This window comes from Podarcis muralis, chromosome 5 (genome assembly GCF_964188315.1).
Source record: "Podarcis muralis chromosome 5, rPodMur119.hap1.1, whole genome shotgun sequence".
In the NCBI taxonomy this organism is placed as follows: domain Eukaryota; kingdom Metazoa; phylum Chordata; class Lepidosauria; order Squamata; family Lacertidae; genus Podarcis; species Podarcis muralis.
This window is the reverse complement of record NC_135659.1, coordinates 75548907-75575512: the sequence shown is the minus strand read 5'-3', so window position 1 is coordinate 75575512 and position 26606 is coordinate 75548907. Positions and strand designations below refer to the sequence as shown.

General features: G+C 42.6%; 1 protein-coding gene and 1 long non-coding RNA gene across 3 annotated transcripts in view; one reads left to right on the top strand and one right to left on the bottom strand.

Moving 5' to 3' along the window:
- PTPRT (protein tyrosine phosphatase receptor type T) overlaps positions 1 to 25310 on the top strand; it is a 619644-nt gene extending 594334 nt beyond the window's left edge. For both annotated transcript variants that reach the window (XM_028734967.2, XM_028734972.2), the window contains 9 exons: positions 2061 to 2215; positions 5564 to 5699; positions 7214 to 7363; positions 10931 to 11104; positions 14438 to 14569; positions 15996 to 16121; positions 18791 to 18954; positions 19747 to 19882; positions 21521 to 25310. In XM_028734967.2, the coding sequence (XP_028590800.2) occupies positions 2061 to 2215; positions 5564 to 5699; positions 7214 to 7363; positions 10931 to 11104; positions 14438 to 14569; positions 15996 to 16121; positions 18791 to 18954; positions 19747 to 19882; positions 21521 to 21574 (1227 nt within the window). In that variant the 3' untranslated portion in view covers positions 21575 to 25310. The remainder of the gene's footprint in view (positions 1 to 2060; positions 2216 to 5563; positions 5700 to 7213; positions 7364 to 10930; positions 11105 to 14437; positions 14570 to 15995; positions 16122 to 18790; positions 18955 to 19746; positions 19883 to 21520) is intronic.
- LOC144327840 (uncharacterized) lies at positions 12176 to 22506 on the bottom strand. The gene is made up of 3 exons (XR_013393000.1): positions 22371 to 22506; positions 18858 to 18981; positions 12176 to 13303 (listed from the first exon to the last, which is right to left on the bottom strand). It is a non-coding gene; the product is annotated as an uncharacterized LOC144327840 (long non-coding RNA).
- Positions 25311 to 26606: the final 1296 nt, after the last annotated feature.

The following is a 26606-nucleotide window of genomic DNA, read 5'->3' as shown; positions in this document are numbered from 1 at the left end:
TGTACTAGAGACAGATTAAAGGAAGATAACACTGTCAGTGCCATGTCGGGGGGGGGTGACAAGAAGGCACCCGCAGAGGCTCATGGTGGCGCGAGCAGCCATTGTGCCGCTGCAGCCACGAGCAGAGGATCCCGGCGCTGGCAGCAAACTGTTATGTACAGCACATGTGCAGCGTCACATGCATGCGCTGTACGTAATGATGCCACCCATGCGCTGTACATAGTGGTTTGCCGCTGGCACCACTCAAGTGCCATACGGATGGCAGTGGGATCCCTCTGTCACTGTTACAGCCACATATAAAGGATCCTCCATTTGCGGCTGTAGCGGCAACGGAAGGATCCTGGCACCATCCGTATGGCGCTGGAGCAGCAGTGCCAGCAAACCGCCATGTACAGCGCATGTGCGATGTTGCTACATACGACGCATGTGTCGTACGTAGCTCTGCTGCACATGCGCCCTATGTAGCGATGCCCCACCCCGGGTGTCACAATGCCTTTGTTCGCCCCTGATTCTACCTTCCAGAATCAGAGGCAGCATAAGGTCTAAAGGTAAAGGGACCCCTGACCATCAGGTCCAGTCGTGACCGACTCTGGGGTTGAGGTGCTCATCTCGTTTTATTGGCCGAGGGAGCCGTCGTACAGCTTCCGGGTCATGTGGCCAGCATGACTAAGCCGCTTCTGGCGAACCAGAGCAGCTCACGGAAACGCTGTTTACCTTCCCGCTGGAGCGGTACCTATTTATCTAGTTGTACTTTGACGTGCTTTCGAACTTCTAGGTTGGCAGGAGAGCATACCAGTTGCTAGATGGCACAAGTTGGCACAATACTATTGCCCTTGCATCCTGCTTGTGGATTTCCCACTGGCCTCTGGTGGGGCCACTGTGGAGAAATAGAAAGCTAATCTACATAGGCCTTTAATCAGACAGGTGTCTACTTATTTCTTAAGCATGGTGATGGTTAACTTTTATTTGTATATCTCAGAGAGGTACAACCTGCTCTCAGATTTAGAAAATGTATACATTTAGGCTTGTATCCAATGCAGCGCTAAGTAACCATCCCTTTTCTGCAAGGATTTATGCTTACGCAACAAGCCTTTCACCTCTCTCCCCCACCTCTAATATGTTATGGGAGTTTCCCCACCCATTTTGAAACAGATTTAGAGAGGGCACAGGGCACATGCAGAGAGAGGAAAGGAGAAGCCATGTTGCACAAGTGTATACCTTTGCACTAATGCGACAGTTACTTAGTGCTGCATTAGATACAAGCCCCCTGCTTTGTTATTTTATACATTTCAATTAATTCAAGACAGTAATATCTTTTAGAAGCACAAGTACACACAACACCAAAGAGAAGAAATTAAATTAGTGAAAACATTAAAAGAGTAGATAAAAAGGAAGACCCCTGCCATTTTCACTATGTTAGGATTTTCTGAATTGTTATTCCTCATTTCACTTCTGTTATTAATTGGGAATCTAGCCTAAGTGAATATGGTTCCCCATTGAAAGGCAGGGAGGCCTGGCATAATTGTGTACCATTTCTGCTTTCATAGGTTGTTTTTTTTTAAAAAAAAAAAATCCAGCTTGCTGTTGGGTAGGTTGCCAGGCCATTTCTCACTATGGCATAAATGTTCTCCATTCAAAGCTTGGACCAGCTTTCAACATATTTCTGCATGCAAAGGCTTAATCAGCTTGCTAGTGTTCATCTTGTTCCCCACACAAAGCCCTGATTGGACTCGGGCTATTGTGCATCCTTTCCTCTTCTGTGAAATTAACTGTTCAACATCTCCTGCTAAAATGAATCCATCATAACTGGTTGGAAACCTGTTGTTGCCTTAGAGCCATCAAAGTGGCCTTTTCAGTTTTTCTCGTCTACCATGAAAAGCTGTGTATACAAAGTATATATGAAAAGTTTTTGGGTGGAATTTGGTTTAAAATGTGACACCATTGTAAAGAAGTGGCTGGTTGGGGTGGGTGGGAAGGGTAGATGGCAGAGAATTGATGGTGGTGGTGATGATGATACCACTATTACAGAAAAAAAAGTTGTTTTTTTGTATCCTTCTTAGAAAGGCTACCATGAGATCCGAGAGATCCGCCAATTCCATTTCACCAGCTGGCCAGACCATGGGGTTCCTTGTTACGCCACTGGCCTCTTGGGCTTTGTTCGACAAGTGAAGTTCCTCAATCCACCAGAGGCGGGGCCTATTGTTGTGCACTGCAGGTATACCTTTAATTCTCTCCCTCACTTCTTTTCATCCATTTTCCTCCTGGTTGTGCTCATTCCCTTGGCCCAGAAGGCACTCCACCACCTTGCCCTAGGGGGTCATGGGAATGAATATTGTGCAGCCCAAATCCCTGCTTTATAACAGGATCCTTCCCCCCCAAATTTGCTTCATGCATTAGCCTACTGCAGATTAACCCCTATTAGGTAAGTGTGTCACAACCAAATGGGAGAGATGTGTGCTGTCACACAGAAGATGGAGCAAGCTTGTTTTCTCCTGCTCTTGGAGGGTAAGACCCAAACTAATGGATTCAAGTTAACAGAATGGAGATTCCAACTAAACATCAGGAAGAACTTTCTGATGGTAAGAGTGGAATGGACACTTTCAGAAGGTGGTGGACTCTCCTACCTTGGAGGCTTTTAAAGTAGAAGTTGGGTGGCCATCTGTCATGGATGATTTAGTTGCAATTCCTGGACTAGATGACCCTCAGGGTCACTTCCAACTCTATAACTCTATGATTTTGTGGTAGCCCACTGCCTGAGGTGGCTGCTCTAGCCTTCCTCATTGGTATGCCATCCTTGATTGCGCTACACAATTATGAAGTCTTCCACTTGGAGGCTGGGTGGTGGAACTTACCCATAATAAGCTGCAAAGTTTAAAACAGGCATCTTTCCTTTGTAATAGTTATTTTAAAGGGGGACAATTTTTTTTTTCTTCAGCCCAAGGGACGTGTTTCCTCAGGGGCAACCTTTTGGGGTCTATATGCCTGTGATGAGTGGGGCCAGGGACAAATGTGGCAGAGCGAGAGGCAGAAGTGGGTGGTGCAATGGATGTGAATCTTACCTTTGTATGCAAGATCGTTCCAGCCATACAAGACCCAGATTTATCTTCACACACACACTTCTCTGTCCACATAAGCAAATGGCATTACCACAAGTTCAACAACACATTGCAGCCAGGCGAAACTCTCAAGGAGTGCACACAGTAAAGCCAAGGAGGAGGGTGGATTGCATGGAGAGAGTCTCAAGGGCTGGAATGAATGGTCTGATGGGTCATATTATTTCCCCAGGCCTGATGTTCCTCATCCCTATTTTAAAGCATGTCAATAGATAACTGATTCAGGTCATGCCCCTAGTGGCACTGATGAACCCGAACATTTGATTCCTTTTCGTTTTAATTTTAGTGATCAAATGACATTCCCTCCTTTTAAAAAATTTAAATGACTAGCCCAAAGTAGTAATTACTAAATTTTCCCTAATGCTTCCTTGGACAGTATTACTGTCATTCAGTATTTATGAAGTGCAGGGTTCCTCTAAATATAGAAATCTTGCAGCTATTTGTTATAATTTTGAATTGCAGGAAGAGAGTTAACATTAGGGAAGGGCCATTTATTCACTAAGATTATTCATATTATTCCTTCCCAGCTGTCGATTGATCTGGGCCATTGATTCATTGCCATTAATGTTTCTCTGCTTTGCCCATACTTCCTGCATCTGAAATTTCTCATGCCTTTAGGAAAAAGAGAAAGACTTTCTAGTTTCTGCTGTTCTTTGAAGGTTGGGAGAAGGGAGATCTGTGATAAGGCTTGTATTTAGAGACTAAACATTTGTTCATCCAAACTTGAGCTTTTGTGCCTGGGACAAGAAGCTGGTAGATGTTACTGGGACCTGTTGATGGTCCTGTGGGTCAATGAAGGGTAGAGGTGGTGGCTGAGGGGTACAGCAGTCACCACTGTGGAAATGTGTGGTTGCTAGCAAACTTTTCTTTTCCTGGGGTGAATAGTCAATCAGCCACTGAGTGCTTGCCCAGTATTGACTGAGGTGCTGCCACCACCACCTCCCAGCTACTACTGGTGCCACTTGCCATCACTGATTGTCCCATAACAGCAGCCAGCAAATCCTATGAGTGACCTTCTTCACCAGCCAGTAATAAGTAGCTACTTCACTTCAGCACCATATTCAAGCCTCTGTCTCAAAATCTGGTTTTCAGAAGCTCGTGTCTTGAATACTGGAATTAATATCAGATAGAGCATCCTGGGTAATGGCAGATCACATCACCCTCATCACAAAAAGGCAAACTACAGAGCCAGAATCCTCAAAATATGTATCTGTTGGTGCAGTGCATGTCTTCAGATGATAGGTTTATACATTTAATTTAGAAGGTTTAGAAATTCCTCCCCACAGCAGGGAAGAAACAAATGCCTGTGAATACAAAATTAGCATGTTGGGGTGAAAGGTCTAGACCAGCGGTTCTCAACCTGTGGGTCCCCAGATGTTGTTGGACTACAACTCCCATCATCCCTGAGCTCTGGCCTTGATAGCTAGGGGTGATGGGAGTTGTAGTTCAACAACATCTGGGGACCCACAGGTTGAGAAAGGCTGCTCTAGCCCATATTGGCTGTGAGTCCTGGAAGACTTGCTCCCTACCTTGCAGGCCTTTTTATACCTGGCCTGGGAGGATGGGGCCCTGACTGACTCCAGCTACAAAAGCCAAGGCTGCTGGACAGAGTCTTGGGCTGGGGTGGTGGTTGGGGAGAGGGGTTGTTGAGGGGAAGGTTGTTGCTGCTTTGATGTTTGATTTTTGATGTTTTAAAATACATTTTCAATGGATATCTATCGACTGGTTTTATTATCTTTTGCATGTTGTAATCCACCTTCAGTATACTATATAAAAGTGAGGGTTGCAAATATTTAAACAAATAAATAAGTGCAAACATAACTGGACAGTCTTAATACCCCAGATACTCAGAACAGTGAGATGCTTGCTTTGAAACTTCTTGCGACCAGGTCTGGATATCTGTACCTGTATGATCTGAATAATTTCTGTAGGGCAAAGATTAGAAGGAAACCATTTAGCATTGTCCAAATATGTCTGTCTTGGAGAAAATGGAAGTTTGCTTTTAAAAAATGAAAAGCTGAAGAAAGACCCCTTTGAAATCTGACTTCAGAGTCTCTCTTTCTCTCTCTGCTTGTCAACAGAAATGAGTTCCACACCTGCTGTTCCAAGCTGTTTGACATACATATGTGTTTTTGTTTTTAATTTAGGGTATTGCAGAAAGTACGACTTGCTATCTTGGGTCTTCTTTTCCCTTTTGGTATTTTCTCCATTCTTTCTTTTAATATCTCTCTGCTCCGTACCTTTCCCTGAAGTTTTCTAGTCTTGCCTTCCCCAGAGAACTGGAGTGGCACTGCAGTGCTGTCCAGACCTTCAGGGCAAAGAGGGACTAATGAAGGAAGACAGCTGAATTTACAACGCTCATTCCCACCACCACCACTGAATGCTCTGCCTTTTCACGGTCCATTGATCTGGTCCCTGTTTCTCTCTCCCCCCCCCCACCTCTCCTTCAGTGCTGGTGCTGGGAGGACAGGGTGCTTTATTGCCATTGACATCATGCTGGACATGGCAGAGAACGAAGGTGTGGTGGACATATTTAACTGTGTGCGGGAGCTGCGATCCCAGAGGGTCAACTTGGTGCAGACGGAGGTAGGTGTAAAGGATGAATTTTCTTGCCTGTCAGCTTGTTTCCAAGAAACAGCTCTGCACTACCAGATGGCTGTAGCCTATATAATGGAAGAAAAGGCAAACATGTGAGCGTATCTAGTATGCCTGCGAAGCCTGGTCAATTAATCCCTTGGTGCAATTTGTGGAATTATGTTGAAGGGTTTGCAAAGTGCCCCTAATTAGTGGGCCAGCAGATATAATTTATTAAATTTATATCCTGTGCCCTTCCTCTGGAAGGAGCCAAGGGTGGCAATGATCTATATTTATTTTTAATACAAGTACCTAAAAAAGCACAGGCTGCTGGCTCTATCTGGGAAGAGGCATTTCACGTACGCATACAAGGAAATGTCTCATAATCTACTGCCTGAATATGACATGCACATGCATCATTGAAAAACAAAGTCTGCTTTCATCACTGGAATCACACAGCGTAATTTGTAACGCACAAACTAACATTAAATATCTATCATTAGCTTCCAAATCCATCTCACAAAGCTGCTGCTATTAAACCCACCAGTTTCCATTAATTGAAACACAGTCTGACCTATATCCAGCCTCTTTAAATTTCCCCAGCAATCATTCAATTCAAATCTACTTTTTAGCTGGGAAAATCTGAGGTGGCCATAGTCCTTGTTTTGCATTCAGCACCTGTAATCCAACTTCAAAATGAGAGATTTGACATGATCATCACCACAAGTTCGCATACATTATGTTCAACCCACCACTCACTAGAACCGGATGTCTTAAGTATTGGGTTACTTCACACATTACACCTCTTAGCCATACACATATTTTATATTTATACCCCAAATGTGAGAGATTATTTTGACAAACAAGTTTTTGCAAACATATCACAATGCAGACATGCTGATCAAGGATCTGTGATTGCCGTCAGCACCCTGTTAAACATAAATATGGTGGCAAACCTGGGTTTGTCTCCACTGATACAAGTAGTGAAATGTCCCTTTTAGAAAAAGCAGTTATGTTCTCAGAACAATCAATAATTAAAAACCAGGTAAAATATTTCATAGGTAGAATATGTCGCAGAATAAAAGTCTGTGTCCACTTGCACACCTTTGCTTAAGCATGTACACCAGGGATTGTAGTTACATGTTGTAGAATGTAAATTGCCATATGCATGAATGGTGCTATAGAAATAATTAACTGGAATCAGTTCTAATGCTGGAGATGGATTAAGATCCAGGCAAAACTTTGCCTATCATTCCACCTGCCCAAATGCTTTTTAAAATGCATCTGTTACCCATGTTTTGACATGTGTTTGCCTTGGCCTTGGGTTTGCTTTTATCCAGGAAGGGAAAACACACACACACAGTGATAAAATGCAAGCACTTCCCACTCCAGTTGGACGGTAGGAGTGTTTTGTTGACCTGAGAACTCTGAGAGGGAATGTTGGGCATTTCATTATTAAAGTAGGATGTGTAAGATTGATCCTGAGAATACTGACAATGATCAATGTACAACTTCTTACTGCGTAGGAACAGTATGTCTTCGTTCATGATGCCATTCTAGAAGCATGCCTTTGTGGCAACACAGCCATCCCTGTTTGTGAATTCAGATCCATATACTACAACATCAGCAGACTGGATCCGCAGACGAATTCCAGCCAGATTAAAGATGAATTCCAGGTAAAATAAAAATAAAAATGCAGACCTCGTATTTTGTCAGTCATGGAATAGGTGATGACTGGCATGTCTCAAATTATAATAGGGTGCCAAGGATCCTCACATGTATATTGTCAAAATGTCCACATTTATCACCTTCCGCGTATTAGATACAAAAGGGAGTGTACATAGCTCACAATGGTATATAGTCAGATTACAGATTTTCCCTTCCTTCTGGGAATGTGGAAGCACCATTTATAGTAAAAATACATGGTTCAGTAATGGAAACCAAAAGAGGGTCAGGCTGAAAAGACAGTGGCTATTGGGAGGGGCCTGTTGCATGAATATGTAAGTATGAACAAGTATGTTCATGTATGGGGAGTGGGGGAGAAATTTGATTCAATTCACATTTGAAGGCAAACCTATCTAGTTCACACTTTATGAAATGCTACCATCCTTCCAAATTCACATTTTGAATTTTGAAAGTCATCCTTCGAAATTTGTACTTCTCTGAATTTTGCAGTGCAGTTTTCCAGGCAAGTGAAGTGAACAAAAATTCATTTACAAGAGTAAAGTATACAAAAAGTGCATAAACAACTGGAAATAACATTCCAAAATATTAAGGGTATATGAGTATATTAAAAGAAATGCACACCAGAATACTCGTTCTTACTTTTACTTCTACATAGCCACAGGCTGTCCTCACACACCTGATGTTATGGGACTGGGCTCCCAGTCAGTATGTGTTTAAGCCAGGCATAAGTTAACTACTGAGGTGAGTTTCTTTGTTTGCAGTTTTGTTTGTGTAGCAGATGTCTGTGCATCAGATTGCATTATTTCTCTCCATTTGCAAGACTGCTGAAAAGTTACAGTTCCATGAATCGAAGAAAAGGTGATCAACGGGTACCAAAACTTCTGCTGCAGATATTTAGTGCTTACACGAAGGAAACATTTAGGTTGAATGGACGCTTTCGCTAATGTTTGCCTGGGGCTGTGAAACAAAAATGTAACCATTTCTCTCACAGCAGTGAACAAAATGTTCTGCTTCCATTCACCAAATTGTTTGTAAATTGGTTTATGTTACAAAGCTCACCTTGCTTCATCTGAAAATGGCCATTATGAAGCTAGAAGATGGACTTTCTCCCTTTGAAGTATGCCCCAATCTCATTAACATTTTGTTTACAGCTCTTCTGTTTGTTTCTTCGCAGAGAATCGAAAGGTCATATATCTCTTCCAAAACACTGCTTTACACAAAATAAAAGTGCACTTTTAACCAATAGATTCCATCAGTTTGCTGCTGCCCACTTTTGAACAGGGTCTGGTGGGAAACATCAGCGATTTTGCTGTTTGGCTGAACAACATTAAGATGCCCTAATTTAAGTTTCACAATCCTGCTTCAGTACCATCTCCAATGTGCACAAGAGGTGCATTCCATATATTATTTGTGTAGAATGTTGCAAGCAGTTATGAAGATCTGGTTTTAGGGAAATGTAATATGCACCCCATAAGTTACTACAGCGCCCCACTCATCTTCTCTGATTCAGAAAAATAAACACTTTCCTGGCTCTTTGAAAACTGCAAGACCAGTATTCAAAGCACCAAGAAGGTAGACAAGCATCTATCTCCAGTGAGATATTCTCATTGTATTTGCCACGAGGTAAGAAGTTGGACTGTGTAAGAAGTTGCCACGAGGTAAATGGTTGGAGGCTTGCTGGTAGGGGATGTCGAGACCCTATCAGGAATGTGGTGGTGTCAGACCTTTGAAATTAAGAGCACCAGCAGAGCCATGCTGGATCAGGCCAAAGGCCCATCTGTCCAGCATCCTGTTCTCACAGTGGCCAACCAGATGCCAATGGGAAGCCCGAAAGGAGGACTTGAGCACATCAGGAGCTCAGGTCCTGGTTAAGGGCTAGATCAAGTCTACAGATCTGGGCTCTGGCACCTTCTTTATATCAATGATGAATGGGCCAGATCTCACTGTGAATTCTCCTGTGTAGTCACATATGCAAGGTACACATTGAAAAAGTGGCTGCCACACATAAAACTAGAGTAGATTCTGATTTATGATCACTCTATGTATCTGAATGACACCCAGAGGCCTTTGTTGGTACCATGACTTTAGTTTGCTGATCTGTATAAAAAAGATTTAGTTTCCAGCTCCTGCCTCTTAAATAAACCCTATGTGCATTAACTGAATGGCTGCAGGGATGGAGAGAAGAGACCAGGGTGACATTAAAAGGTGCAGGTTTGCTTGTTTTTACAGCTAACTGCATGATCTGGAGCTGTGGGCATGCTTGAGTGTTGGTTTATCAAGATTAGTGGGAAAGAGACATTGATGAATCACTAAGAGGCCAAATGTCTAGCCCTTCTCATGATGCAGCTCATCATGTGCATCCGGGCAAAGGAGTGTCATTACAAGGAATTTTAGGTTCTACTTTGTGCCAGACAGTTGCCTGAGAGAACTCCATCAAAAGGATTTAGCACTGCTGGAGAGCATTCTGGCCTAAATAATTTTTTTGGGATGGCTCTAGTTATCTATAGCATGCATCAATTCCCGCTGAGATCACAGATTTGAGCATCACACATGGATTTGACAGTTTGAAGTCTTTTTATTTGAGTTCTGATTTTAATGTTTGGAATACCATGAATCTCTGTGAAATAATAAATGAGTGTTATTCAGTATGGTGTTGGTTCAATCAATTTAATAGCTACGTAGGAAAAACTGGTTGAGCTTCCAACCTTAATATACTTTCTTAGATGAACAGTAATGATTTTAAAAGTTTAAAAGCATGAACAAAGGCTCCGAGTCCACCCATTTTTAGCAAAAGCTGATATAATCTAAAGATACACAGTACCTTCTGGTTTGCATTTGACTGAGAATACAGAAGTTCAAATATCATATTAATATGTCACTATGATACAGAATACTGCTGAGTAATATTCCTTGATTTAGCTCTTTAAACAGGAAGAAATGAAAATACCCAATAACATATGAAGTGTAGCTGGAGTACAATGTAATAATAAATATGAACATTTAAAGCTGAACTTTAATCAAGATTGGCAGATTTCACCTATCACAAGCTTGGAAGCTTCAATGACTCTTGCATGGTATGGACATTATCTGGTCTTACTATTAGCATAGACATCCAAAATAGGTACAACTAAGGTGATATCAGAGATGACTTGCACCATTATGTTTTATGTGTTGTCGCTTGGTCATATTTTTCATGCTCTTTGGCTGCTCAGATACCTTATTGGGTTCCTGCAGAAAAGAATATTAGACAGATACATTGTCTGAAATATTAAAAATAGTCTCAAAGCAAGTGTTCTGTTTTCATTTAAACCTGTGGTTTTCAGTACTCTGCAAGCACTGGGGAAGTTTCAAACCTGAATTATGAAGGAAGGTGATTCTATCCTCCCTCACCCCAATGTAGCAGTATGAGTTCCAGCCTTGCATGTTGAAAAGATTTATGAGTTCAGTCTGGCTGCTGTCAGATAGATTGGCCAAAGAGAACGCTTGTATTTTATGTGTAAAATCACATCTTTTTATGTTAAACACTAATCAGCTCCTGTTTCATCCCTTGCCTACAGACCCTTAATATAGTAACGCCTCGAGTACGGCCAGAAGATTGCAGCATTGGACTCTTGCCAAGGAACCACGACAAGAATCGCTGCATGGATGTACTCCCCTTGGATCGGTGCCTCCCCTTCCTTATCTCCGTTGATGGGGAATCAAGTAACTACATTAACGCTGCACTCATGGATGTAAGCAAACCTCACTCTGAGGTCGCATTTTCTTCTGTATAGATAATTAGAAAATGGGCAGCTCTAGCTAAATACTGTCTGCCTGTTACAGTGGTATGTTTAGTAGGATGATTTCTCACAATAATGCTGACAAGTTTTCCATAACGATTTTTAAAAATACGAAAGCTGCATGGTGGCACATCTCATTGTCTGAGTTTGCTCTTACTGTCTGCTGTGATACAGCCCAGGCACAGGTTTCCCACCACAGTGAGAATTAAGCAACAGCAAAATCTCTGTAAGAGAGGGCAGTGTTTGTCCCAAGAAGAATAGGAGAAGGCATCAGGCTGTCATTTTCTTAGAAATGAATCAAAGGGTTGCAGCTCAGGGGTAGAGAATGTGCTTGGCACATGAAAGGTTTCAGACTTAATCCCTGGAATCTTCAGTTAAGGGTGGTGAAGACCTTGGCTTGAGACTATGGCTAACAGTACCGAGAAGTGTAGCCCATACTGAGCAATGGTCTGCCTCCATGTAATGCAGCTTCCTCAGATAATAGAATCATGCAATTATAGGCTGGTCCAACTCTCTGCAATGTAGGAATCTCAACTAAAGCTTCCATGGCAGATGGCCAGCCAACCTCTGCTTAAAAACCTCCAAGGAAGGAGAGTCCACCACCTCCCGAGGGAGTCCGTTCCACTGTTGGAAAGTTATTTCTGATGTTTCGTCAGAATCTCCTTTCTTGTATCATGAATCCTCTCTTCCTATAGATGGTCACTCCTAAGAGCAGTCTCCACTGCAAAGTGGCTGCAGAAATATCACCCCATAATTGGGAAGGGGGCACTTGTGTGTGTCTTCCTTGCAAGCACTCCCATATATTTTCCCTTTAGGATGTGTTTTTATCTTCCAATTGATTTTGTTGTTATTCCCTAAACTGAGTGCCAATGGAAATGAACCGCAAGCATACTGGCCCCGCAAACCTGTCTGCTTATTCCTTTTCCATTGTCTATTATGTGCTCAGTTCAGGCTATCGTTGTTGTGAGAACCTCTGCTGTACAATCAAATGTTTGCATCTCTTACAAAAAAAAAAAAAAAAAAAAAAGGCTTAAGATACATTCAGACACAGTATGTAGTCTTGTCAAAGTGATTCAGAGGCACTGTGATAGTGGGTACATATCCGTTATCTAACAGCCGAGTGAGCAAAGGCCTTTACTGCTTCACTAAGCAGAAGCTGTTTTCTGCACAACCCGTCTGTGTCTAACTCTGAGTTGTGCTGCCGCCAGCAATGAAACCGCCATATTTTTCACATTTACAGAGATTGGACAGTGATCAATTCCACTATGAAGCTGAGATCATCCTCATGTCTTACAAACCCCTTCTGATCTTTCACCCCCTGCCCTTATTACAGATTGGAATTCTAAAAAAGTGTTTATTGACTAATAATCAGCAGTGACCTGTGAGGGGGTAGAGGCATGGCAGGCAGAAATAGGCCACCATTTTTGGACAGCAATTGAGGGGAAGGGAATGTAATACAGACACACACATAAGGGCCTGGCGTCCTTAAATGTGGTTCAGATCTATGTCTGCGCCAACATTAACAGTGGTTAATTGTTTCCCAGATGTGCTTCTACCCTGCATTTGAACCAAAACTGGTTTCAAATGCTGAGTTAGAGGCATTTCATAGTTGGGATGAACTATGGTTAATAGTGCAGGCATAATATCAAACCATGGCTAATTGGAAATTGTAGAATGGAAGCAATGATAACAAAGGGGGGAGGGAACAAAGATCAAGAAAGCAGGCAGTCTTGTGGCCCATTCCCAATCTCTTAATGTTTGGCATTACACCAGCACTAGTCCTGATCCACGTTGGTCTGATCTCTATTTTTGAGTAGGAACAGAAGGTTATGTATCCCCCAATTACACTGGCCAATTGTTTCAAGGAGTTAAATGTCTGCTTTTTAGACTGATCCCTTATGCTAATCCACGTGCACTCCACAGATGTTTAGAAGGGATTGTTTACTCACTTAAACCGTAAGCCAAAGTCAAAATACAATAATGCTTTACATATGTAATCTCTTTTCATGCCAGCATTTTCTTATACTTTAAAGGACAGACGAAGCACAGGAATTTTGTAAATCCACGTGATGGCAAAGGCATTGTCAATTGCAGACTCTGGGCATGGTGGGTAGGCTAATCAGAACAAATAATGGGTAGCTCTTCACAGTTCTGTAGAAGAAGGAATATTGTCAGGTGCAGTTTGTCAAGTGTAGTGTTTCAGGCAGGAGGCAAATTGCACACACCCAAACTCCTTCTACATAGCTATTAAAGGTACTTATGATATGTCCATAATCTTCAGAATACAAGGCGGTGCGGTTTGTTGTTTTTTTTGTTGTTGTTGTTAAAAAAGAAATAAAATTAATTACTTTAAATTGTGAAGAAAAAAATGTCAAACCTTCAGCAAATGTGCAAATAGGATGGAGGGGGAATTTAATCAGTTCACTATTATAGGCAAACTTACTGAATTTCCCCTTGCCAAAGCAATGCATAAACGGAAAAACAGCCATTCTTTGCAATTTACACTTCTCTGAATTTTGCAAAGCAGTTCTCTAAGCCAGGTAATGTGTGAAATTTGCATTTTACTAGGGCAAAGTGCATAAAATTGCATATATTAGTGAACACAGCATATAAGCATGCATTGTTGAAGAGAGAAATACAAAGATGTGCATGTTATTGCATACAAATGCATATATTAGGAGAAATTTGCACTGGACCTGATTCTTTTTCTTTTCTTCATAAAGCAGCCTCCGCAAACTGCATTGCAAACTGGTTTGGGAACTGTGTGGAATTGAAAGAGTAGCCTTTGTTACAACACAGGGCTGAATTGTTAAATGAAAAGAAGTAAACAACTCCTGTTGTGGTGGGTGGGTGGGCAGCTGTAGCAGATGCCCATTCTGCAAGCCTGCTTAGATCTTCATATTCCGGCCACTCTGCTTTCAATGTCTTTAGGAAAAGGGAAGTCCTTCTTCCAGCTGTCCCCTTCAGTCATTTCCTCAAATTATCATCATTATTTTGCTGAGTCTTGACACATAAATAATTCATAAGGGATAATCCTTGTTCTTATGGCATTTCTCTAATGAAATGTCTTCATTGGGATCCCATTACAAAGGCTTCATTCATTCAATGTGCAGCGATAACAAGGAGTGTGAGGTGCGATTTATATAATCTGGTTACATGGCTTCGTTTGCCTGCCCACAGCCTCCTGGGTTTAATATTCTTCTGAAATCAATGGTGATTGATTTTCCCCACTAACATTAATCCCTTCTTTTTCTTTCTCTCCCTCCCCGCCAACTCTTTTGTCAGAGCCACAAGCAACCTGCTGCCTTTATAGTTACCCAGCATCCTTTACCCAACACAGTAGCAGATTTTTGGAGGCTGGTGTTTGATTACAACTGCTCCTCTATTGTGATGCTGAACGAAATGGATGCTGCACAAGTAGGTAGTTTCTTTGGGGGGGGGAGTTGTGAGTTCGTACAGACTGATTTCTAGAAAACTTATTTATTTCAAAGCAGTTGCTTCTCATGTGGTTTTAAGATCAGAGATAAGCCTTGGCAGTCATGGGCTCCTCCCAGATTTCTTTGGACAATTATGCTGATCTTTGTTGCAGTGAGGGGAGAGATTCTCACATGCTGAGACTGCCATATCTGGGGTTGGCTCAAGGCTTCAGGCAGTATACTACTAATGTGTCACATCAGCACAAGGATTTCTGCTTACACAATGAAACATTCCCATTCATTTTCTCATGCAGGCCCTGCACCATCTCCAAATCTGATCCGGAGGGTTGAGGGGGGACCCCTAGAACTGATTAAAAGGATGTGCAGGGGGAGGGAGGTAGCAGAAATCCTTGTGCTGATGGAACATTTGCCTTAGTGCTATGTTGGATTCCACCTTTGATTTCTACCATGGCAGTCATGAGGCTCTCTCATCACAACATGTCATTGGCCTACAACATGTAGCAAGGCACACACTCAATTTGGTTTGTTCTATCTTGAAGGGTCCTGTTGAAGTGATGTGCCCCCAGAGGCTAATGGATTCTGAAGGATTCCAAGGGGCTCTAGGGAATGTTCATATTTATTCAGCTGATGCTCCCTATTGAAACTTTGGCCACTCTGAGGAATGTAGGGACCACTCTGGATGCAGTCTCAATCCCAAATTCAATCATCAGGCTTCATACGAGAGTCTAGCTGCTGCTTGAAGCACCATTTAGACCCCTTTCTTGCATAGACAGAAAGGAAAGGGAGATACCTTGGTCATTTCATGTTTAACGCTAAGTGCACTCCTTCTGAAAAGTTCTTAGAATCACTCCCATGCAAAAAAAGGCACTGATATGCCCCCTCACCCATGTTCATGGATGACAAATAGTCCCACAAAGATATGGAATGAAAAATTTGTCTTTGCCTTATGTGTGAGACACTGTTGAAAGCTTTATCTGAACAAAATCACTTCTGGCTTCATCCAACAAGAGTAAGCTACAAGGCATGAATCAGTTTGCTGGATGCCTTTGCCTTACGAAGTTCTGGGTTCTGAACAGCATGGAGAGGAGAAATGTTATCAAACATCTGCTCTTGATAGGTTTTTAAATTCCCATGCATGCAACATCCTCTAAGAAGTTATTGGTTTGGTCAATTCTGACACTGATGATTGCCAATATGATGTTGGGGGTCAGGAGGCTGAATACAGGCTCCCCCCATATTCTATATTCAATATGTTATATGTAGATGGCAAATCATGTTAAAGGTTTCACTATTATAGCTGGCTATATTCTCATTGGATGTAATGGGTTTTAGTGTAAAAGCTGGTATGTTGCGTTTTCCTCCATTCTAATTTTGGTTTGCTGTGTGCTTCCCTTTTCTCTGAGCAGCTTTGCATGCAGTACTGGCCAGAGAAGACATCCAGTTGTTATGGGCCAATCCAAGTGGAATTCGTTTCTGCTGATATTGATGAGGACATCATCAATAGGATATTCCGGATCTGCAACATGGCAAGGGTAAAAAGATACAATCCCTGCTTTTAACACTGGCATTTAGTCTGGAGTTGGTCTCCTCGACAACTCCATCAGATCAGTAAGCTTTAAGTATACAGAGGTCTGGCTGCAAAGTTCTCACACACAGGAACAGATGTAGCTGCCTTATACCAAGTCAGATAATTGAGTAGCAGTGGCGCTCCAAGGTTTCAGATGGGGGGTATTCCCAGCCCTCCCTGGAGAAGTCAAGGGTTGAACCTGGGACCTGAGTTACGGTCCTTCCCCAAGTTGCTTCTTTCTCACTCAGATGGGCTTGTACCACAGGCTTTGTATGCTCTCTCTTCCACTCCACTCCCTACTCCCCACACCGAACCTCAGCTTCTACTTCTTATGGTTGAGGGCTCCCTCTCTAGCTCCCTAGCAGTTGTGGTCTCTTGTCTTTCCACAGCTTGAGTTATCTTTAAAATACTATTCACACGATAGCTGCAGCATATCTCCTTCTGCCTCCAGTTCTGTTTCCCTGGAGACTACACCTCCTTCCAGTTGTCCTTGAATTCCTGATTGCCCTTGATCTTGGAGGAGCTACGCTGGGCAGATCCTGCAGCAAGGAAGTGGGCAGGAAGGCAGAGTGGGCAGTGCTAGTGGGAGGCAAGTGCCTCCCCAAAGGAGGAGTTCATGCTCGTAACCCTCCCCAATTGCTGGACTCCTGTCATTAACAAACCTGGTGTCCCCCCACCTTGAGATCTTACCATGTAAGACACAACTTATCCACCTAGAAATATACTTTGCCCCTTTTGTTCTCTCTCTCTCCCCCCCCCCAATTAATTTCCATTGCCACCACTGGATAGATCCAGGATCTGCCATAGGGATGGTTAGGAAAAGGATCTGAGTCAAATTCAGCTTCCACATTTTCAAAGAATTTAATGTTGCTTTTTAGCACTCAGACATTTATTAGTACAGAAGGGTCATTTGAGGTAAAACTTTTTTGCCATTTCCCAATAGCAGGAACTTGCATACCTCCCCCAAGTATTACTAGCATGTCCCTACACACTCTTATGTCTCTAGATGTGACCCATTCCTGGTAAATATCTGATCCCTCTAACCTGTTACCTATCCTTATCCTTGAGCCTGAAGATGAAAGGGAAACAGAGTGCTTACAAACTATGATTCTCTGAAAAGTCTCATGAAATCTTGTACTGCCAATGGCAAAGATTACATTGATGTTCACCATCCGTCAGAGTAATTTGTCCCACGCAATTAAGTACCAACTCTCTATTGATTGCTTGTCTGTTAAAAAGGTGGTCATAGTGGGCCTCGGGGAGAGAAAAAGACATACCTTTTTTGTCAGCTACTGTATAAATCAGATACTAATTCCAAGAACTAGCTTTCTGCAAATGTTTGCTCATGACATTCAGGAGAGGAAATTATTGATCCTGTTAGCTACCAGCCATCTCTTCCATGCTCTAAACCAGCAGTTTTCAACCAGTGTGCCATGGCACCCCGGGTGCCTTGAATGATAGTCAGGGGTGCCTTGGACAACACTGGCTTCCTTCCCACCCTCCTTTTTTAATAACATTTTATTAATTTTCCAAAAATAACAAAAACATCATCAAAAAAAATTAAACCATAATTTTGCTTGACTTCCCTCCACTCTCCCTCTTGTTTAGGGGTACTCTCATTTTCCTACTCCTATTGAAATACTGCCCCTCAATGAGGCCAAACTTAGATTCACAAAATGTTTAGGGGTATGTGTTCCTCTGCATCTCCCCAGAAAAAAGCACTGGGTGAGAGGCTGCCAGCTCTGGAGGCAAGGGGAGATATAAGTGGGTTTCTGAGCCCCACAGGGGTGCCGCAGAAAGAATGCAGTTGGTCAAGCGAGCTGTGGACTAAAAAAGGTTGAAAACCTCTGTTCTAAACTGTGGATGAGGAACCTGTGGAAATTCAGGCACTGCTGGATTCCAAATTCCCATGAGCCCCAGCCCTGTTTGCCAGGAATGATGGGAGTTTAGTGATATACACACCATACATTTAAAACACATTTATGTCACCTTAGCAGTCATGGTTTCCCTCAAAGAATCCTGCAAACTGTATTTTATCACTCACAAAGCTATAATTCCCAGCACCCTTACCAAACTACAGTTCCAAGGATTCCCTCGGGGGGGACCATGACTGTTAAAGTAACAAGAATATTTTACATGTATGGTGTGGATGTGACCCTGGAAACCAACATCTGCAGAACCAAAGGTTCCCCACACCTAGTATAGATCCATCTCATTCCTTGTGATTACAGTGACAGTGATTACAAGAGGTCTGATTTGCCTTGTCTTGACATGGCACCCCCCAGCCTCATTTCCTCAAGCAGGAAAAATAAGCAAGTAAAAATGAGCAAACCTTGCATCAGTTCATCTAGCATAACTGAATACCTTCCTGTTCTCATTGTTTACTTTGTTGATGTGCCAACATGAATAAACTTTTTTAGGGAACATTCCCTGCAAGTGAAAACAGCCTGAAGTTGCTTCAATTGGTCTTCTTTTACAGTGGGCAGTAGGAGTGGGAAGTAGGAAGCCTCTTTCTTACAATGAGATATAGAGGAGGACTCTCAGAAGACCAGAACATGGACTTCTGAGAGTACATAAAAGGTTTCATACAAGTCCTTCACACAGTCCAACCAAGATGTATTTCTTTTCTTTTAGCCCCAGGATGGGTACCGTATTGTCCAGCATTTGCAGTACATTGGTTGGCCAGCATATAGAGACATACCTCCTTCCAAGCGCTCCCTCTTGAAGGTGGTCAGGAGGCTGGAGAAGTGGCAGGAGCAGTATGATGGGCGAGATGGGCGAACTGTGGTCCATTGCCTGTAAGTAGTTCGCCTTTGTTTTCTGTGCTAAATATTGGTTACAAATCAGAAAAGCAGGGAAGCATTGCTGATGAAATGAGCCTTCATGTTCAATGCTATGATGGAACACCATACCCTGCATTTGTACATGTGTATACCGTAGTGATGCTGATCCAAATGCCTGCTGAGCAGAATTGCATAGAATTGCAGGGCCAGAAATCATCATCTAGTTCAGGGCTGGGACAAGTTGAATAGGCCTTGATCAGTGTCCTATGGAGGGCTCCTTTGTCCATTGGTAGATCCTGGGGGGGCTTATCAGGGGAGAGCAGCAAGATCTAGTCACCACTTAAATTTCACAAAGTAACCCCCAAGCAAGCAGTGCTCCAGGGCATTGTTGGAAATCTAATGAGCAGCTAGATCTGGTATGCATCCATGCTGATGAAAGACAGGAACGTGTGTTTTTTTGGTGTGTGTGTTTTTTATGGCCCTGATCTGCTTAAGTATTGGGCTGCTGAGGCAAGATCCTTCAAACCCAACACTCTTGTTCTTTAAAATAATATTCCAGTCTTTCATAGAATAGAGCCTGCTCAAACCTTTGGAATATTTGTGTATCCCTATCAGTTCATGAAGGAGGGAAGTGGATCCCATAGTTGGTGTCTGCTACTTCCATGTGCAGCTTTGCAAATGCAAGAGGGTACATTGCATGGCGGGATGGGGGGGGGGGGAGGAGAGAGAGAGAAATAAGCCACTCCTCGAAGTCCTCTGCTAATACAAATTCCCCTGCTTTCCCCATGTCTATCCTTATGCACCTAGGAATGGGGGTGGCCGCAGTGGCACCTTCTGTGCAATCTGCAGTGTGTGTGAAATGATCCAGCAGCAGAACATCATTGATGTTTTTCACATAGTGAAAACCCTACGGAACAACAAATCCAACATGGTGGAGACACTGGTAAGTACTGCAGGCTGGGTTAGGGTGTAGGAATGCCTCTCTAGTGAGATGCTTACACAACGGGCCAGTTTTAAATTAAATTATGTGGGTGGAATTCAACATCAGGCTAAGGAGAGCCGTTCCATCAGCCAGCACAAGCATTTGTGTTTGCAAGATGAAATGCGCTACCCTCCTGCCCCCTGCAGGAGATCTGAGCAGATCTGGGGAGAACCAGAGTAGGTCCCATTATGCTAGCGGGATTCAACATGCTGGCTTCTGCTAGTGCAACAGCTTAGTTGAGTTTGTCCCTACGCTTCAGCTCGGATGCTTTGTGCTTTTGGGGAGATTGCCAATTAATTTGATTCACTTCCACCTCACCCTTCATTGTTGAGGCACTAGGCACCAACTTAAACTGGGGTGCCAGGCCCTCTAGTGTTAATGCGTATCATACCATTTCTGTCTGTGGAACATTGAGAACATTATGTTGGCCTTTGGAGGAATACAAGTGGAGGTTCAAGTAACAAAGAGACATAAGTATTAGAAATGAATAGTGCTGGGTATGCATTATCTTGGCCACATTTCATTCTGGATATTGAAAGATAAAAAAATTCCCTGAAAATAAACAAATGTTATCACCCCCACTGCCACACAGCTTCACTTGGTTGTGACTGTCAGTTTCAATAGACATCAGACAGCTAACAAGGAACTTTAAAAGCTTTATGTTTCCTACATGTGCACACATAACTCCTCCCAATAAGTTGCAAACCATAAATATTTGTGCTATAATTTAAAGCCCTTTTAGAGTTACACATCAACATGCATAGCCCATTGGAACTAGTGTGCCCCCCCCCACTAGTTTGCAAACGTTAAGGAAATAATTATGTTATTTACTGCACTATTTTTGATGTTTAACCTCTACTGAAATTAATCATGTCATTAATTGTTTGTTTCAACCATAGAGAATTAGGAGATAAATAACATAGGTTTTAGCTGAAGTCAAACTGTAATGAAATGGATCAGAGGAGCCAATTTCGGCACCAGATTATGGGTGCCCAGCGTGCTGACATGATGTCACGTGCGGTGTGATATCATGACGTCATGCACCGCACTCCCAGCCTCAGAACCTGATTTCTGGTGGTACCTGGTGACCTCATGAGACCTCAGAGATGCTTTCCGAGGTCTTGCGAGACCTCAGAAGTTGCATGCAGGCCCTGCAGTGTGGGTGCTGAGCACCCACAATTTATTGTGGGTGGTTCAGGCACCTAGAGTCCCCTATAGTTGGCACCCCTGAAATGGATACAGTGCTTATCACAATAAACCCAGGACTGGATGGAAATAACCAGTGCTTTTTTCTGGGTGGACGCATACCCCTAAACATTTTGTGAATTTCAGTTTGGTTTCTTTGAGGGGCAGTATTTCAATATGAGTAGGAAAATGAGAGTAACCCTAAACATTTTTTTTTAGAAAAAAGCAGTGGAAATAGCCATCTCCTTACATCCCTGCTCAGAGTAGACACATTGTCCATTAATTTCAATGGGCATACTCTGAACAGGACTCATATTGGAGACAATCCTAAACTCACGTGCTCAAGTAGAACAGGAGGATGAGGCTTGTAATCACTCTTTTTTCTCACCAGGCTCTCTTTTTCTTCTCTTTTAGGAACAATATAAATTTGTATACGAGGTTGCACTGGAATACTTGAGTTCATTTTAGCCCATGAAAGGTGGAGAGCTTGCTGAATTCCAAAAGCCCTGATGTCTGAAGGGCACTAGTTCCCCTCGTACTTAAAGGGAGCAATGGGGTGAGGAAAGCAAAGCTCTTCACCCTGGAGCAAGAGACCAGGTCAGATCTCAGTGCCACTGGAAGGAGGAGGGATCTGCTACCATCTGCTTTCTCCAGGAACGTCTCTCACTTTTTAAACAACCTACTGTACAAATTGGCAAGCCACGGGGCAGGCTGGAAGACTCTGATTTCTAATCCTTTCTGACTGCTTCACTCTGCCATTTTGGATGTGTATTTTTGTTTCTCCTTGATACGAATGGGGAAGGGGGATTACTGGAATAATCAGTCGCCTTTCAACTCCTCTTTCTCTTTGCCTCCCCCACAAATCCTCACTTTATGTTTTTAGTTTTCTATATCAGCCATTTGGCAAAAGAGAAAAGCTTCAGTAGACCCACGTTAAGGCTTTCAGCACAGTGAGTCTTTGTGATCAGTTTTTCAAATGAAAAGCCCACTGCAATGAAGCTGTAATTTTCTGTCTGCTCCCATTGTCTTAGAAGCAGGCCATGGAACCAAGAGGCTGTTGGTGAATTTGCTGCCTTGGTTGCTACACAGTGCTACTCAATTTCCAATGTTGTGCATGGGTTGGTTCATAGCGGCTGCAGCATTGGTGAAGCAGTTCTGTTAAGTTGCACCTCCTAGCCATCTAAATCAAAGACACCCTAAAATTATCTTCATGCTTCAAACAATTATTGGTCTTTGGTTTGTAATGAAGTTAATTGAGTTTTACCTTAAGTACTTGTTTGTGTACAGTGTCTCTTTAAAAGCAGGATGTCATGGAGGGGCAGGCTTCTTATATATCTGCTGGTTGTTTTGCAGTACACGCAGCTTGGAGGTTGTCTGCACCTTCTATATAGTCATTTTCTGAGGGCAAGTTCTGTAAGAGAATAGGTGATAATGGTCAGTCTGGCAGGCTCATCAGAGATGCAACTCCCTGTTTTGGCAAGGGGCACTAGTCTGCTATAACTGAACCTGTACGAATGGGTGACAGAAATTTCACACCATCTAATGAACTGAGTTATTAGGGGAAATATAACATGTGAACTCATGAGTTTGCAGCATAGTCAGGTTTACAGGTTAACCTTGCCAATCAAAATTCTCAAAACAAGGAATGTGATGTAGACCTATCTGACTGTGAGAGTCGAGAGATGATGTGGAGTATTCGTAACTCAGAACAAAGGAGATTGGTAAAGTATAGAATTGTTGCAATGTACGTGAGATCTGACAGCTCTCCAAACAATCCGATTCCAGATTGGTACATGGTAAATTGATGGTTATGCCTCAAAACAGAACACTTAGCTTTTCTAAATTTGTAAAAGGCAAGAGGAGTATGCTATACCCATCTCCAAATATAGGAACTGGTGGTTTTTTTCCCTTTCAAAAGGACAGAATTCAGGTAGAAGTTGGCAAGTGCACAGAGAGGGTTGATGTTGGTATATTAAGGAAGACAGGGGGAAGTTTTATTCTGCAGATTTTTCTGTGAAATCCTAAGAAGCAATTCTTGGAAACATACACTGGACAATTCTGCCTTGCTGTCTCAGGTCAACAATTATATTTTGAAGCTGTAGAACCGTGTGTAAATTGGATAATATGAAATGGCTGGTTGCTGTTTCATTGTGGGCAGCCAATCGTATTGAAATGATGCAGCTGTTATAGCTGTTCATGTATTTTTATATGTTTTAGCCATCAGGATTCTTTAAAAAGATGCAGAAAGAAAGAAAAAATATTGTCTCCATCGGTTTCAAACCAGTCCATCATGTTTGCTAGTGTGGGGTTATGCAGCAGCAGCAGCTATATCCTCCTGGATGACAGGAGCCATTGTGCAAGATGTGATGGTCAAACCTGACACACGACAAGTATAATTACCTGGAAAGTAGTCTTAGCTGTAGCATCTCCCAAGAGCTCTTTGCCCATCTTGGCTCATCACATGCCAGCTTTATGGTCTCACAGATGCCCCTTTACATTTTTATCTTTCCAAATGCTTGCCTCATATATTCTACCAAGAAGTAAGTGTGAATGATTCCAGTGGGTCTTACACTCCATTTAGGCGTACATGCAAAAGAGGATATGCACTGCAATATTCACAGTGCATTTTCCCATCGTCATTACACACGTATCTGGCGTCGTTGTACGTCGCTTATCCTATTTGAAAGCACAGAAGTCTCTAAAATACTACAATGTAGGCCTGAACCATTATCACTCATTGCATCCATATAATTTGCAAATGTTCAGCAATTTTCACAGGCGATTAATGCTCCCACCATCCACTCTGGTAGACTCACGCGATTCTGGTAGACTCACGTCACCCCAATCTCTGAGCAATGCGAGATTCCAGCGGTTCCAATCAGTTATCCAGGGTTCATGTTTCCTTCCTTTCAAACCAATCACAAGCTGGGAGAGGGCTCCAACCATTTGCCATCTTGCACAGAGCCCCTTTCCTTTGCTTCCCTTAACATCACCTCAACAAAAAGCTAGCCTGGCTTATATTTTACATTTGCTGGATCCAGGGGTTAGGAGGGTCTCCACATTCAGCCTACTTTCCCCCTCCCCAAACTCATAACAATAATATCATCAAATTACTTCCTGTACAGGCTACTTATCTGCAACAGGAAGGTCACAAACCTATCTAGAGTCCAATATACTTTTTAAAATCAGTTTCAAAATAGAGCAAGAACACTGTCTTAGTCAAGTAGAATTAGGAAGCTATTCCACAGTGCCCCCACAAACTGCACAAATTGGGATTAATAAGCCCCAGAACCCCAACCCCAATCAATTCCTATTTCAGTCTCCTCATGAAAACTCCAAACAGCTGGGCAGAAAGTTGGGTTGTTGCTGCTGTTTTACCTTTGTTGAAGATTTCAGCAGAAAAGCTCACAATTGAAACAAAGATGAACAACACAACAATTAAATACACAATAATATTCAACAGTTCAGTTGTGAGTAGATCAGTCATCAAATAAATTTGAGTCACAAAATGCTCCACTCAACAGAGTGTGCAGGTGGTAAAAGCTGAGAAAAGAACAGAGAATGGGTTTTACAGTGGGGTGGGGTGGGAAAGCGTGTTGTGTACTGTAGTAAAAATACTGGTTGCTTGACTCAGGTGACGGAGTTTAAAATCCAGCCAATTTCTCACACAGGCCAGAGCTGGCATCCTGGCCTGATCCCTGCAGGGACTCAAACCAGACATGACGACCAAGATGTGTGGACATATCCCCTGCCATGTAGTTTTCTCAGTGAAAATCATTGCCCCCCCCCCCAAGCTGCTATTTGCCCAGATTAGAGCAACATATAGGAAACCGAACTAAGGCAGGAGGAGGTAAGGCAGGAGGAGGCTTCTCCTTACCTGTCAAGTCCGGAGGCTCATGACATCTCTTTTTCAGCCTTGTGAAAGTTGCACCTTTCTTGAAACATTTTGTTTGGCCCTGATTACCTGTGTAAGAAACACTTGAATTGCTGGCATGGGTATTTCTACTTTCCTTGGCTTATTCATTTTTTCAACTGCAGGTTGGTGATTGGGGGGGGGGGAGTTTTTCTGTTAATCAGAAATAATTCCATACAAACCCCTGCTGATGTGATTCTATCCTCTGGTCATTTCATTAATAACTAGGCACTCAGGCTTTAGACACATTGATTTTTTGGCCTTTGAAATATAGTGTTAATTTCCTTTTTTTTTAAAAAAAAGATATAATAAATAAATAAATAGCAGTCGCAATACTGCAAGACATTTTAATTTAGAAGGCACCTTTAATTAGTAATCCCTTTTGCTCTCAAGATATATATTTTTACAAGTTCACTGGGAGGGTAAAATCATTAAATCCCAGTGAAACAATCTTTGTTTTAAATGTGGAAGTAAATAACACTATTGCAGCTAAGGGAGTTGCAGCATTGAAAGCCAATGTATCTGATACAGGGGTGATGGTGGAACCATTCTGAATTGCATACCAGGCCTTCCATTGTCAACGCAGTGGGGTCATGTTGCAATTCCTCTGCATCCAGGGAGGGGAGAACACCTGTTTGGGGCATATAATAATATAGAAGAAACAGAAGGCTTTGGTGTTGTTGGAAACATGTGAACCTGTTCTTTGGTCAAAATCTGGAGCTGATGAATGGCCCATTTTATGATCAGATACTGGAATCAAGAATCACAAAAGGTGAACTATAGCATACATATGTTCAATGTTATTTTGAGAGAGAGAGAGAGAGAGAGAGAGAGAGAGAGAGAGAGAAGGGATGTGGAAGAAAGGCAGCCACACAATGATGAGCTGAAGATATGTCTAAATGGGAGCATCCCATGCTCTCAGTTTGGCATGGAGCAAGAAGTATAGACAACAGTACCTGAAAACAGGTACTATGGTATGTATGACGCCGCATGCCATTTTCTAGTGCTAATCCCTTTACTGATGTTGATCCTCTGATTCCACCCAGTCTGCTATGCACACACCAGTGCATGTAGATGCAGTGGGAAGATCCACATTGGCTCATGGCATGAAGTTGGTGGGAATGGTGCACTGAATCAGCACACCAGCCCTGAAAAATTATCAGGATGGGAATGCAAACAGTGAAAGAGAGGGGAGGGGGAGGTAGAGAGGAACAGAGAGAAGAGAGAAACGAAGCATCACAAGTGAGATTGCAGCCTTTCTGGGAATTCAGTTGGTAAAAGGAAAAGTACAGATTTGAACTCCTTTGTTTCTGATGCTGTATGTGAGAGTAAGAAGAGAAGCTTGTGAAAGTCAAGAATGTCATTATTAGCTAATGTACTTGGTCACGGACCTTGCTACATTGCACCAGGAAAGGTTTTGTGAACTCAGAGCACTGGTGTATCTGCTCGGTCACTGTAAGAACATGATGTTGAGCTCTTTGTCCTGAGTAAGCCGGACTCTTCCTAGCATCAGACCTTTTTTATAGCTCAATGTGATATATGCACACATATTTCAAATCTAAGAAAATGCACTTTAAAAAAAAAATC